At 34.8% G+C, this 15033-nt stretch overlaps 1 protein-coding gene across 2 annotated transcripts in view; it reads right to left on the bottom strand.

The window, feature by feature from the left end:
* LOC115221801 (piezo-type mechanosensitive ion channel component 1) overlaps positions 1-15033 on the bottom strand; it is a 273364-nt gene that overhangs the window by 156271 nt on the left and 102060 nt on the right. Inside the window, exons 8-9 of one of the 2 annotated variants that reach the window (XM_036510979.1) lie at positions 4540-4575; positions 1570-1806 (exon numbers count right to left, since the gene is read on the bottom strand). In XM_036510979.1, coding sequence (XP_036366872.1) covers positions 1570-1806; positions 4540-4575 — 273 coding nt within the window. The remainder of the gene's footprint in view (positions 1-1569; positions 1807-4539; positions 4576-15033) is intronic. The other variant, XM_029792033.2, reaches the window with a different exon arrangement.

Here is a 15033-nt window from a genome sequence, read left to right as displayed (position 1 = left end):
TCTAGACCAGGGAACATAAATGTTCATGCCATAAGAATTTATAAACATTCAAGAGAAAGTGAAGTAATTTTTTTTTTTTGGAACAGTTGATCTCGAAGCAGACATAAGCTATAAATAATAACATGTTAAAGGCAGCCTTCAACATTTTCAACTCAATATTTACATGTTATTATTTATAACTTCATGTTCTTCAACATATGTGTGTATATATATATATATATAAATATATATATATATATATATATATTCTATTATTTGTTTCAGTCATTTAACCGCAGCCATGCTGGAGCACTGCCTTTAGTCAAACTCATCGACCTCAGGACTTATTCTTTGTAAGCCCAGTACTTATTCTATCGGTCTCTTTCGCTGAACCGTTAAGTTATGGAGACGTAAACAAACCTACATCAGTTGTCAAGCGATGGTGGGAGAAGAAACACAGACACACAAACATACATATATATATATATTATATATATATATATATATATATATTATATATGCTGGGCTTCTTTGAGTTTCCGTCTACCAAATCCACTCACAAGGCATTGGTCGTCCTGAGGCTATAGTAGAAGACAACTTGCTCACGGTGCCATGCAGTGGGACTGAACCCGGAACCATGTAGATAGGAAGAAAGCTTCTTACCACAAAGCCACACCTTATAATATATAAACACACACACACCTGAGGAAAAATAAATGAGATACATAAATTTTCACACAATTTCTGTAATAACTATTTTATTATATATTAAAACACACACACAGAGTCTCTGACACAGTTTCTATCAACCAAATTCACCCATGAGGCATTGGTCAGCCCAGGGCGATAACAGAAGGCACTTGCCCAAAGTACCATGCAGTGGGACTGAACCGAGAACCATGTGGTTAGCAAGCAAGCTTCTTATTTCTTTATTGCTCACAAGGGGCTAAACATAGAGGAGACAGACAAAAGGATTAAGTCGATTAGATTGACCCCAGTGCGTAACTGGTACTTAATTTATTGACCCCGAAAGGATGAAAGGCAAAGTCGACCTCGGCGGAATTTGAACTCAGAACATAGCGGCAAACGAAATACCTATTTCTCTATTACCCTCAAGGGGCTAAACATAGAGGGGACAAACAAGGACAGACATAGGTATTAAGTCGATTACATCGACCCCAGTGCGTAACTGGTACTTAATTTATCGACCCCGAAAGGATGAAAGGCAAAGTTGACCTCGGCGGAATTTGAACTCAGAACATAGCGGCAAACGAAATACCTATTTCTCTATTACCCTCAAGGGGCTAAACATAGAGGGGACAAACAAGGACAGACATAGGTATTAAGTCGATTACATCGACCCCAGTGCGTAACTGGTACTTAATTTATCGACCCCGAAAGGATGAAAGGCAAAGTCGACCTCGGCGGAATTTGAACTCAGAACGTAGCAGCAAACGAAATACCACTGAGCATTTCGCCCGGTGTGCTAACGTTTCTGCCAGCTCGCCGCCTTCTTAACCACACAGTGGCCATGCCAGCACCTATTATTATTTTCTACCACCGTTAGAAAGAAATGAAAAAACCACTCACCATCATGGCAATAAGAGTCAACACATAGCTTTGGTTCATGATGTAGATCAACACGGAGGCAATGACCGACCGCTTCTCGCTGAGGACGCTCCGAGAATGGCTGACCTTGCTGCCGCGTACGTCGTCTTCAGATTCTTCGCTGGCTTCGATATCGAGTGCCTTTGGCACGGAGGAGTTACTTGGCGGTAACGCGTCCAAACTACTGTAGTGCATGTTCTCACCTGTCTCCACAAGACCCTGAGACAGAAATCCAGTGAAAGGATTGAGGGGAGGGGCAAAGAGAGAGAGAGAAAGAGAGAGAAAAATGATGGATTATTAAAAATTGTTGGAAACAATAAGTTATCGTATTTAGGGGAAGCCGAACAAGAAGCTTTAATTGAAACATGCTGACATGCCATTCGCATTTTATTTGTTTTGTTAGTTTTTGGGGGTATTTTTTTTGTGATTTCTTTTTTTTTTTATTATTATTATTAGTCATTGTCTTGCGATGGTTAGTTTTCATTAGAGAGGGACAGGCTCTACAACAACAACAACAACAACAACAGCAGCAACAATAACAATATAAGTGTGACCTTAAAATTACGAAGATCCCTCAGCAAGTGTTAGATTAATTAATTTTGTGTCACAAACAACAACAAAAACAACAGTAGAAGCAAAATCATCATCTACCCCAGTGGTTCTCACCCAGTGTCTATATGGCCCCTGAGGGTCCACATAATTTTTTTTGGGGTCCACACAACAAAATAGTAAATCAGAGATCCACAATAATATTCTAAGAGCCCCTGAAAAAATGTTGCCTTAGATGCATGTATTGGAGTGTATTGCAAGAAGTTCCCAACCGGGGTCCATATGGCCCCTGAGGGTCCACGCAACAAAATAGTAAATCAGAGATCCACAATAGTATTCTAAGAGCCCTTGAAAAAATGTTGCCTTAGATGCATGTATTGATGTGTATTGCAGGAAATAGCTGGGTTTCTTTCTCTAACATTTTACATGGTTCGACCTACACAAATTAAAGTTTGAGAAACGATACATGAATTTTGAAAGAAGTTTCTATAAAACTACATTTTTAAGCATCGAATGGCTTGCAGGTGGGGGGGGGGTGATGTCCACCAGAATAAAATAGCAATCAAAGGAGTCCATAAATAGAAAATGGTTGAGAATCCTTGATCTACACCAAGAATAACATTACCAAGCTAAGATGTCAAGAGAACCTCTGTGCAGTCACCCAGCCTAATAGAAATAGCAGCAAAATCTCACTTGAATCCCAATCTATGTCCTAAAAACGGTTGAAATATACAGTAGAAGTGTTTCGTGAATATAATATACCAGAAAAGATGATAAGATAGAACACCAGTTGAATTACGAAAGAACAAAACAAAAACGTTTATTATTTGTGGATCATATTTAAATCTTTTAATTGACTGTCTACGAGACAAAGGTTTGCTTTATCAAAGCAACACAGCCAGCAACAGCAAGACCATTAATTAGCAAACACTGATTCCAATATATGGCTTAGTGGTTAGTGTGTTGGATTCATGATTGTAAGATTGTGGTTTCGATTCCTGGACTAGGAAATGCATTGTACTCTTGAGCAAAAGCATTTCATTCCATACTGCTCCAGTACTCTCAGCTGATTAAGATGAGTGATCTTGAGACAGACTGGTGTATACTATATATGCCAGACTGAAAACCTGATATGGAACTCGATATACGTATGCTTTAGAACTAAGTGTTAGCCGAGTACAGAGAGACAATAAGGAGATAAGATGACAAAGGAACAAATGAATTTTCTTATGAACTTCAGTAACTTAATGCTGTTTCTGCTATAAGATGTAGTGGACCCACAGTTGAGTGCCAGAGCAAGACCTGATAGCTTCATCAGAGCCTCGAATATGAAGTGAATATGAAGTGCAATTTATTTATTTCAACTGCACTTCATATTCGAAGCTGGTATATACTATATATGCCAGAGAAACCAGGAAACTGGTCCTTACAGAGTAATGTGGACTAACAACCCTAACACAGCCGACTCAACATTCACATTAATGGCGAGGAAAAGAAAGTTAACCAGACAATAGCAGTCTGGTGTAACCATGTGTGAAACACGTTGAGTGCTTTATTAGCTGCTTTATGTGACTCAGTCTAATAAATCAGAGTTTACTAATGCTAGTCTGCAATAACAACTTTGTAAATGAGGTACTGGGAAGAAGGGTGACAGCAGATGAATGGAAAAACTGATGCACTGGATTCTGAGAGATCGCAAAAGGAACAAATGAAGATAATGCCAAATTCCAAAAATTGGTAAAATTAAAAGTGAAATTTATGCAGCAATACAAAGACTGTTACCAATGAATCAATCAAGAAACAATGATTGGTATTTGACTCGATATCAGACAATATTAAGGAACTTAATACTTATTAAATTTATTAAAAATTTTGTAACAAACACATGGGAATCATCTTTTTCTTCCTGCTCCTTTTAATTTCTTTTTCAGCAATAGTACTGAAATACAGTGACAATTAAAATATCATGGCATTAGAAGGGGCAAAATCATATTTTCATTCAGTCTAATGGTGTTGCTGCAAGTGGGGGGGAGAATAGGGATAACTGTGTAGTGCTGTAGTGTTCGAAAGAGCATTGTGAACTACTGACACAACATGACTTAATACTATAGAGTTTAGATGTCACGGTGAAGTGGTATGGTGACATTTTGGTGGTATGTTTTGAAGCAGTATGACAGTGTGATGTTTTAATAGTACTGAACTGTAGTGTAGTGAGATCGGTGTTGTAAGGAAGAGGTGCTGTGATCTTGTGGAGTTGTGAGTGCGGGTAAATATTACTGTGTTAGTCTACAGGTGTTGTGATTTGGCAATATTGTAATCTAATGTAATCTTGCTAGGACAACATTGTCACAGGTGCACCCTCGTTATCTTACTAATAACGAAGCCAATCAGCTAATTACTCACAACTTGAAATGCCAGCAAGGATTTGCGTTCTATGATCTGCAAGAGTAAAATAAAAATTTTCTTTTTTTTCTCTCTCTCTGGAGGAGCAAAAGGTAAGAGGGTAAGAGGGTAAGACATCATGCTGTCTTGTAGTTTCAATTAACGGAGCTGACAAACAACAATAAAAATGCAAAAGAAATACAAAAACAAATATATTAATAGGCAAACATGTCCATAAACATCAACAATTTTCATTAATAGGCAAAAACAAAATAGGTTATTTTTTTTTTTCATACATTAATTTCCCAGGTTTGTAAAATTATTGTTCTAACCAACAACCTGCCACACACACACACACACACACACACACACACACACACACACACACATACTGTTTTCATGCAGAAAAGCTGAGAACCCTCAAAACTAATAAAACTTAACTTCCTAAAATTAACCCAGATACAATTATTATCAATCTAGTAATTAATCTTTTAGTTTATCGTTTCTAGCAATAACTTTACAATGCTTGGAAATACATAAACTTATGTTTTAAAGCTAGAATAATTTTATATTGTATTGCAAAAAAGAAAGAAAGAAAAGTTTTATTTTGCATCATATTACACTAGATATAGCAGAGAATAAATTAAGTGCAGAATTAATTTGAATAAATTGTCAATATAGCACTCATCATCATCATCATCATCATCATTTAACGTCTGTTCTCCATGCTAGCATGAGTTGGATGGTTCGACCGGGGATCTGGGAAGCCAGAAGGCTGTATCAGGCTCCAGTCTGATCTGGCAGTGTTTCTACAGCTGGATGCCCTTCGTAACGCCAACCACTCCGTGAGTGTAATGGGTGCTTTTTACGTGCCACCTGCACAGGTGCCAGGCGAGGCTGGTAACGGCCACGATCGGATTGGTGCATTTTACATGCCACCGGCACGGAAGCCAGTCAGGGAGCGCTGGCATCGGCTATGATTCGGCCACGTTCAGCACTATTATGCACTATTCAGCTCTATTTATGAAGATCCATAAAGTAAGTTGGACAAACTCACTATGCATATGTGTATATATCTCCATCTGAACACCATCCAAATGTGGCTGATACCAGTGCCCCCAACTGGCTCCTGTGCTGGTGGCACGTGAAAAGCACTCACTATACATTCTCGGAGTGGTTGGCATTAGAAAGGACATTCAGCTGTAGAAACATTGCCAGATCAGATTGGAGCCTGGTGCAACAGCTGGCTCTCCAGGCCTCAGTCAAACTGTCCAACCCATGCTAGCATGGAAAACGGACGTTAAACGATGATGATAATATATATATAGCTATTAGCAATATTTCTCTCCATCAGCGGATAACTAATGTATTCTGTGATGAGAGTTGAACAAGATTTGAAACCAATCAGATCATCCACTATTCCTCTCCAGGAAGAGAAAGGGTGGGTCTAAATCTGTTAAAGATACACTCCATGTGAATCCGGCCTAGATGTAAAAGCAAACACCATTGAGCTCCCTGCACACGCATGCAAAAAAAACAGGATACACAGTATGTTTTTATGGTATATAACACTTGAAAAAATGCCTCAGTAGCTTTAGAAATTCTTCATATTAGAGAAAAAAAATTCAGTTAACAGGTTGATTAGACAACCATTCCAGGATGACCTTAACCCTTTAGCATTCAAACCGGCCATATCCGGCCAAAAGTATTCTGCTTGTTTTATGTTCAAACTGGCCAGATCTGGTCTCTCACACCAGCCCCACAATATCGTTTTAAAAATTAACAGCTACCTCATCGAAATCTCATAGCTACAAGATAATGCCTGATTCGTTCAAGGCAATGTGGATAAAAAAAGCAATAGTTTTGGCAGAATAATGCAAACACTAAAGGGTTAAGGCAATGGTTTGTAAACATTAGTAACTCAGGGCCCTCATACACTAGATTGTCTTTTAAAGCATTTTCTCTCCATGTTTTGCAAAAGCAAAATAATTTTTTTAAATAAAAGAAAATGATAATATTGGTATTTTTATATAAGCTTAAAGCTTATGGCGATCACTGTGCAATGACTAGGAAAATAGTCTAATAAAGGGGCATATAAGCCCTTGACAGAAAAAAAGGAGGCTCTCCTATCCATCCCATTATTAGACTATTTTCCTTTGTCATTGCACGGTGATTGCTATAAGCTTATACAAAAATACCATTATTATTATTTACAAGATTGTAAAAACGACACTGTATAAAAAAACCATTCGCAAAAAAAAAATGAATAGATTTTTAAATAAATTTTGAGAGTTGGTTTATAAACCTCTTAATCTTATATTATCCCATCTAGCAAGTGTTTCTTTTTAGATATTTTTGGGGACTAGCACTCCCTATGTTAAATTTTCATGGAAATTACTGAAGAAAGCCAGAACTTTTAGAATGAAATTATATCGATCCTTATCATATCATCAATCATGCTTCTGCTCACTGGTAATACAATGTCCTACTAATATTCTAATCACAAAAGAAATACTTTTTGAAAATGTGCTTAAGAAATAAATATTGCACCAAGTTTATATATTATATTTCTAAGAAAAATCATGACCCTCAAAACGCCCAGCACCCTACTTTGATATTTATCACTCCCTTATGAGTTCACAATGCCTCAAGGGAGCATTACCATCCAGGTTAAGGACCACTGCTTTTTAGGATAAACTAGTTAGTTAGTTAGTTAGTTAATTTTTTGGCTCAAACAGCAAAAAGCAAGGCCATGTAGGGGGACATGGAGTTATGTACAGGGTGATGTTCATGCAAAGAGTTCAGGCCACTTGTGGTCAAGGGAGACTTTGAACCGAGCGGTCGTCGGCATCTTCACTATCTCGTCCAGCAGCTTATTCCACGGATCCGTAACCCGGACAGAGAAAGCCCCTCTCCTTCGATTGAGATGAAATCGTTGCAGATAGAGCTTTTCGGAGTGACCCCGCAGCCGATGCTCTGGAGCAGGAGTGAAGAACAGCTCTTTCGAGGTTACACTTTCCGCTTATGATGTTGTGAGCAAGAATGAGATCACCATGGCGGCGGCGTTTTTCTAGAGAATAAAGGTCGAGCGTCTTCAGCCTTTCTTCATAAGACAAATTCTTGAGACCAAGAACCAAGCGGGTAGCCAGCTTCTGGACTCTTTTCAGATGCTGTATGTCTTTGAGGGGATAAGGAGAAGAGGCTTGAATCCCGTACTCCAATATGGGTCTCACCAGCGTGACATAGAGTGGTAGGAATTTTGCTGCTGTGAGCATTCCGAATGACCGTCGAATCAAGAACAGAACTCTGCGTGCTTTGTTGGCAGCATGACCACGCAGATACCATAAAACTTTAAGTAGTGTTTTTACTGGTATTCATATGGTCAGCTTGTCTTGGTTTGACCATTTTGACAGCAACCCACCCACCCCCAGGTTTTATGACACAAACTTACTGTTTCGAAGTAGTCTAAATTATAATATCTCCCATCCAAATATTATGCTAATTTGTTCCAGACCCCAGTTTAATAATGAGAAAGTTATTTTACTAAATTCTTCAATATTTTAAAAATTAAATCAAACAGACAGCATATGTTGACAGAAATATGGTAACAAGGGGTCCATGATATTTGTGGTGGTTCTAAATAGCTATTTAACTGTCATACTAGGGAAGTGTATATTAATTTGTATATTAATATCCATGTATTGTATACTAATTAATATCTATGTAACATAGGCTGCACTCAGTGAAGTCTAGTAGTTATTTGTGATATTAGTGAATAATATAGAACTGGCAAATTAGATTAATTCTACTATGAATCCACAATACATTTGAGTGTATGTAATAATTAAATACACGGTTGCTTCATTATTTCTTACAGTTACAAAGAATAGACAACCACTAACCTAATAATGAAAGAAAGATCATATCTACGGATTGCATTTGTACACTTTCAACACACACAAGTTTTCAGCCTTCCGGTTTCAGCTACACATCATTTTCAATCACTACAATTGATACTACTACTACTAACCACTACTAACTATTACTATTATAAATATATTGAAAAAATGTTTAAGTAAGAAATTAAATGATCTTTCGGATGCAGGTTAGGTGGAATTCCAGAAAGCTTGGCGCCAGTTATAAAAGAGAATGGAGAAGTTAGTGAAAGAAATTCACAATTCACTTTTTATTTTATTTTTTTTCTTCCAAGAATATTAATAAACGGTTAATAACATTAGCCAAACATTTAGTAAAACACAAATTTGTTTTAATTATTTCATTATTCTTCTTGAACATCCTGGTAACTTCTGACCACATAATAATGCAGTAAATAATTTCATTGTGTGTGTGTGTGCATATATATATATATATACATATATATATCTGTTAAATAATATGTGACAATTATTCAATAGCCAAGATATAACTCTGAGTTTCGGATGCCGAGGTGGAAATCCACAACACCATCTCTTGATGGCCAGACAACCGAAGAGATGGTGTTGTGGATTTCCACTTCGGCATCTGAAACTCAGAGTTTTATCTTGGCTATTGAATAATTGTTATATATTATTTCACAGATAAATTTCCTCTATTTAAATAATATTGAGGTCTCTTTCTTTTTTTTTTTTTGTTATCTTACCGTTTTTACCAATATATATATATATATATATATATATATATATTTATATATATATATACACACACACACATATATATATACATACATATGTGTATATATGCGTTGATGATGATAATGATGATGATGATGTTGATGACAACAACAATAATAGATTTATCGTATTGCACATGTAGAAATAGATAACAAAATGATCGGAGGGACGCAAACAAAATGCCAATAAACAGAAGGAAGTGCAAGAGATTTAGGGGTTTTCCCCCTGTGTTTTTTGCTCAAGAAAGAGAATATTAATAGTTAGGGGTCTCACCTTCTGATGCCCCTATCATCACTGAAACTTCACTTGCTTTCCGCTCAAACATCCTACAACTGATTATTGCTTCGTTGAATATATTATTAAATGATAAAGTTAACTTTTGATATTTTCAAAACTACATAACTTCATCCTTTTCACTTATTCCATTTAGCCAATCATTTTGTTATATCTACATGTTCCATCTTCTTATAACTACATGTACCATCTTCATATATCTACATGTACCATCTTCTTATATCTACATGTTCTATTTCATATCTACATGTACCATCTTCTTATATCTACATGTACCATCTTCTTATATCTACATGTACCATCTTCTTATATCTACATGTACCATCTTCTTATATCTACATGTACCATCTTCTTATATCTACATGTACCATCTTCTTATATCTACATGTACCATCTTCTTATATCTACATGTACCATCTTCATATATCTACATGTTCTATTTCATATTTACATGTACCATCTTCTTATAACTACATGTACCATCTTCTTATATCTACATGTACCATCTTCTTATAACTACATGTACCATCTTCTTATAACTACATGTACCATCTTCTTATATCTACATGTACCATCTTCTTATATCTACATGTACCATCTTCTTATAACTACATGTACCATCTTCATATATCTACATGTACCATCTTCTTATATCTACATGTACCACCTTCTTATATCTACATGTACCATCTTCTTATATCTACATGTACCATCTTCTTATAACTACATGTACCATCTTCTTATAACTACATGTACCATCTTCTTATAACTACATGTACCATCTTCATATATCTACATGTACCATCTTCTTATATCTACATGTTCTATTTCATATCTACATGTACCATCTTCTTATATATATATATATGTACCCATCTTCTTATATCTACATGTACCATCTTCTTATATCTACATGTACCATCTTCTTATATCTACATGTACCATCTTCTTATAACTACATGTACCATCTTCTTATAACTACATGTACCATCTTCATATATCTACATGTACCATCTTCTTGCTTTACCTTTTGAGCTGAACATTAACTTCTTACTTGACTACGAGACCCCAAGTACCTTGAATTCACTAAAGTACCTCGCAGGTTCTTACTTTAGCAACTTTTGGGAGATGGAAGTCAAAGCTGACCATACTAGAACCTGAACTTAGAATGCAAAACCTGTAACTCTGTACTATGATTCACCACTTACCAATGCAATACCACTACGAGTCATTACTTATTAACACAATGCCACCACGAGTCATCACTTATTAACACAATAACACTGAGTCATTACTTAACACAATAAACCCTATGAGTCATTACTAATCAATACAATAACACTATGAACCATCGCTTAATCAACACAATAATGCGAGTCATTACTTATCAACAATACTTGAAAAAGACAATATTTTAGGAAACGTTTTCCAATTTCCTGAAAAGAAATTTCCTTTTCCTCCTCCTAATAATAATAATAATAATAATAATGGTGATAGTAAAAATAATAATAATAATAATAATAATAATAATAATAAATAATAATAATAATAAAAAATAATAATAATAATAAATAATAATAAATAATAATAATAATAAATAATAATAATAAATAATAATAATAATAATAATAAATAATAATAATAATAATAATAATAATAAAAATAATAATAATAATAATATAATAATAATAATAATAATAATAATAATAATAGTAATAATAATAATAAACCTTTCTACTAAAGGCACAAAGCCTGAATTTTGTGGGGAGGAGATTGGTCGATTATGTTGACCCCAGTGTCTCACTGGTACTTAATTTATCGACCCCCAAAAGGATAAAAGGTAAAGTTGACCTCAGCAGAATTTGAACTTAGAACATAGTGATGGGCAAAATACTGGCTAAGCATTTTGTTCAGTGTGCTAACACTTCTGCCAGCTCACCACCTTAATAATAATAATAATAATAATAATAATAATAATATAGCATAAACAGTATTAATTACCCATATTTTGCAGAAAAATCTGTTAATGGTCTGACAGATTTTTCTGAAAAATATGGATAGTTTATCCTGTTTATGCTATATTATTATTATTGAGTGAGAGAGCAGTGCATGCCATCAAAGTGACACTGGGGTAAAATATACGAAGCCCAATATACCCATCATGACTACCCGTCTGATAAGGGCACACCAGGCACATGCATCACAACCATATGTGCGCGACATGGTGATCTCATATCAAGATAAACAGCACATGACCTTGCAGGTGGGGCCCAGTTAGAATTTTGTTCTGGTCGAGTAGCCCATCCCGCTCAAACGGTCCCTGAATAAGGGTTGTTTAAGGATGTTGAAAAAACCACCCATGTTTCCAGAGGTGAATTATTCAAACCCCAAAGAATCCCTCTCAACACATGGCTATGATGCTCCCCCACTACTTCTGCTCGTGATCAGAGATGCACATATCGTCAACCACTAAGGGACATGCTCAACTGGTTAAAGTCAAACAACTGACAAGCAAATCTGTGGTATTGAGCAGAATATTTGCTGTAGCCCATCTTTTATACCAAGACAAAACAATGTACATGATAACACTTCCAATCAGTCAAGATCAGAAGCTATGAGAGCCACTGCCTGGTACTGCATCAGATTATTATTATTATTATTATTATTATTATATTAGCATTATCCTGCATTTGAGAATAAAATTATTTCCTTATCTGTAACTTTCATTCATTTTGTCATATTCTAAGAAAACTTTACAAGGAGAATGCACTAAGTAATGATGAGTCAAAATGCAATGTTAACACCAGTTCGAGTATGCTAAAAGCATGTTCAGACTTGTAAACAAGCTATTCATGTAAGAAGCCTTTATCTACACATGTTTCCTCATTTAAGAGACTTCATGTAAATAGCACAGGTCAAGTGATGTAATTCAGATGTAATTATACTCTCTCAGCTGTTGGTTTCATTACCAGCTAACGATTTCATTACCACCACCACCACCACTACGTCACCATCACTATACCCCATTGCCACCTACCCTATTTTTACTATCAACAAACATCACCACACCATTGTTACTATTCAATTGAGATAGTCGACACTTCATTGTCAGGAAGTAATAAAAAATTAAATTGCTTTTGCTCCATGAAACAGGTAAAATCCAAGAATGGCCAAGAGAAGTAACAGAATAATATTGGTTTCAAATTTTGATACAAGACCAGCAATTTCAGACTGTATCGACCCTATTGATCAACTGGCACTTATTTTATTAACCCCGAAAAGGCGAAAGGTAAGGTACTTATTCAATCGACCCTGAAAGGATGAAAGGCAAAGTTGACCTCGGCGGAATTTGAACTCAGAACGTAATGGCAGACAAAATACCGCTAAGCATTTCGCCCGGCATGCTAACATTTCTGCCAGCTCACCGTCTTGCCTTTCTTCAGATTCTTTCATCTAGCTTATTAACTAATTAAATGCTATAAAATAGATATTGAGCATTATAATGTTTATGTGTGTGTGTGAGTGTGCATACACACACACAGACATATGCTTTCAGGATCATTCAACGAAAGAGAATAAAGTGAAAAATTATAAAGAGTGTCAGGTGCAATAAGAGAAAGATCAGAACATATGACCCGGCAAATTTCATCACATATTTGATAGAGATAAGGTTGCTGAGAAGAGAGAAACTACAACTAGGGAGAGATGCCAGAAACTAATTAATTTAACATAGCAATAGTGAATCGAATGAGGTTTTAAACACTGTAATTATTTCTAAATTCACATAAATTATTAAAAAACAGAAAATGTGCTTCAGAAAACAGCTGAGATTTCTAGCTTTGTGCGTGACCGCATGCAAAGTAGATGCTCTGGTGTGAGTCGTTTAGAGGAGAAATAATCACGAAAATCTATAACTATGCAAACGCAAGTGACAGTTTCAATAAATAAAGAACAATGATTTCGAGAAACGAGTATTTCCAGTAGAGAAGTCTACACACATCTAGGTATATAAATCAATTAAGTACACAAAAATATAAAGAACTTGTAATTTATATACATATATATGTATATAAAATATATATATATTATATATATATATAAAATATATATATATATATATATATAAAATATTATATATATATATATATAAAATATATATATATATCTATATATATATGTATATAAAATATATATATATGTATATAAAATATATATATATATATATATATGTATATAAAATATATATAAAAATACAAACTGGGACAGAACGCAAAACATTCAAATAGACGATACAAGAAACGGATGGGTCATTCGAAGTCTCTAATCTTCAGTCAAGAACCGGATCATCCTCGCAATTTCGGCTGATTAATCTTGAGTGATTAAATTGCGAGGATGATCCGGTTCTTGACTGAAGATTAGAAGCTTCGAATGACCCATCCGTTTTTTTGTATCGTCTATTTGAATGTTTTGCGTTCTTGTCCCATTTTGTATTTCTAGATATATATATATATATATTTCATTTTGGTCGAGTCATCTTCTTTGCTGCTCTGAGTTTTGCATGCGAATGCACGAGGTCTTCAGACAAGTTACAAGGTCAGAACTTGCCTGAAAAGCTTCATGCACTCATTGGGAAAACTCAGAGTAGCAAGAGACTGAGTCAACTAAAATAAAATATTATTAATCTCTACTATAGGATCAAGTAATCTTCTTTCTAACAGTCAGCACTAACTGGATATATATATATATATATATATATAATATACATATATACACATATATATACATACACATATATACACATATATATACATACACATATATACACATATATATACATACACATATATACACATATATATACATACACATATATACACATATATATACATACACATATATACACATATATATACATACACATATATACACATATATATACATACACATATATACACATATATATACATACACATATATACACATATATATACATACACATATATATACATATATATACATACACATATATATACATATATATACATATATATACATATATATACATACACATATATATACATACACATATATATACATACACATATATATATATATATATATATATATATGTATAGTTTCTTGTATTTAATTATTGTGTCACACTCTGGACAATGAGCACATAATGACAAGTTTCAGTTATTCAGCTTTTTAGCATTTCAGCCTAATCGGGGAATTTATGGTTTCCATTATAATAATGGTTCCAAATTGCATCTTTGGAGAAGACATTAAACATGCGGAGTTACAACTAACTGCTGTATTTCGTTTTAGGATTCTCTGTTCTGTAAGAGAACCACAGTCATCTGTGGGTAAAAACCTTTCTTTTGTAGACTAATAAATAGGGGAAAAGCATAAACACCAAGCATGCAAGTTTACCTGTGGTGATATAACGGAAGAGACAAATGCAAGAATGCCAAGCACATTGGATGTTGTGACTATTTCAGGCTTGTTAAGAACACAAAAACTAATACATGCAAATTACATAGCAATGTCC

The sequence above is a fragment of the Octopus sinensis genome, linkage group LG18 (genome assembly GCF_006345805.1).
Source record: "Octopus sinensis linkage group LG18, ASM634580v1, whole genome shotgun sequence".
In the NCBI taxonomy this organism is placed as follows: Eukaryota; Metazoa; Mollusca; class Cephalopoda; order Octopoda; family Octopodidae; genus Octopus; species Octopus sinensis.
This window is presented reverse-complemented; position numbering and strand designations above follow the sequence as displayed.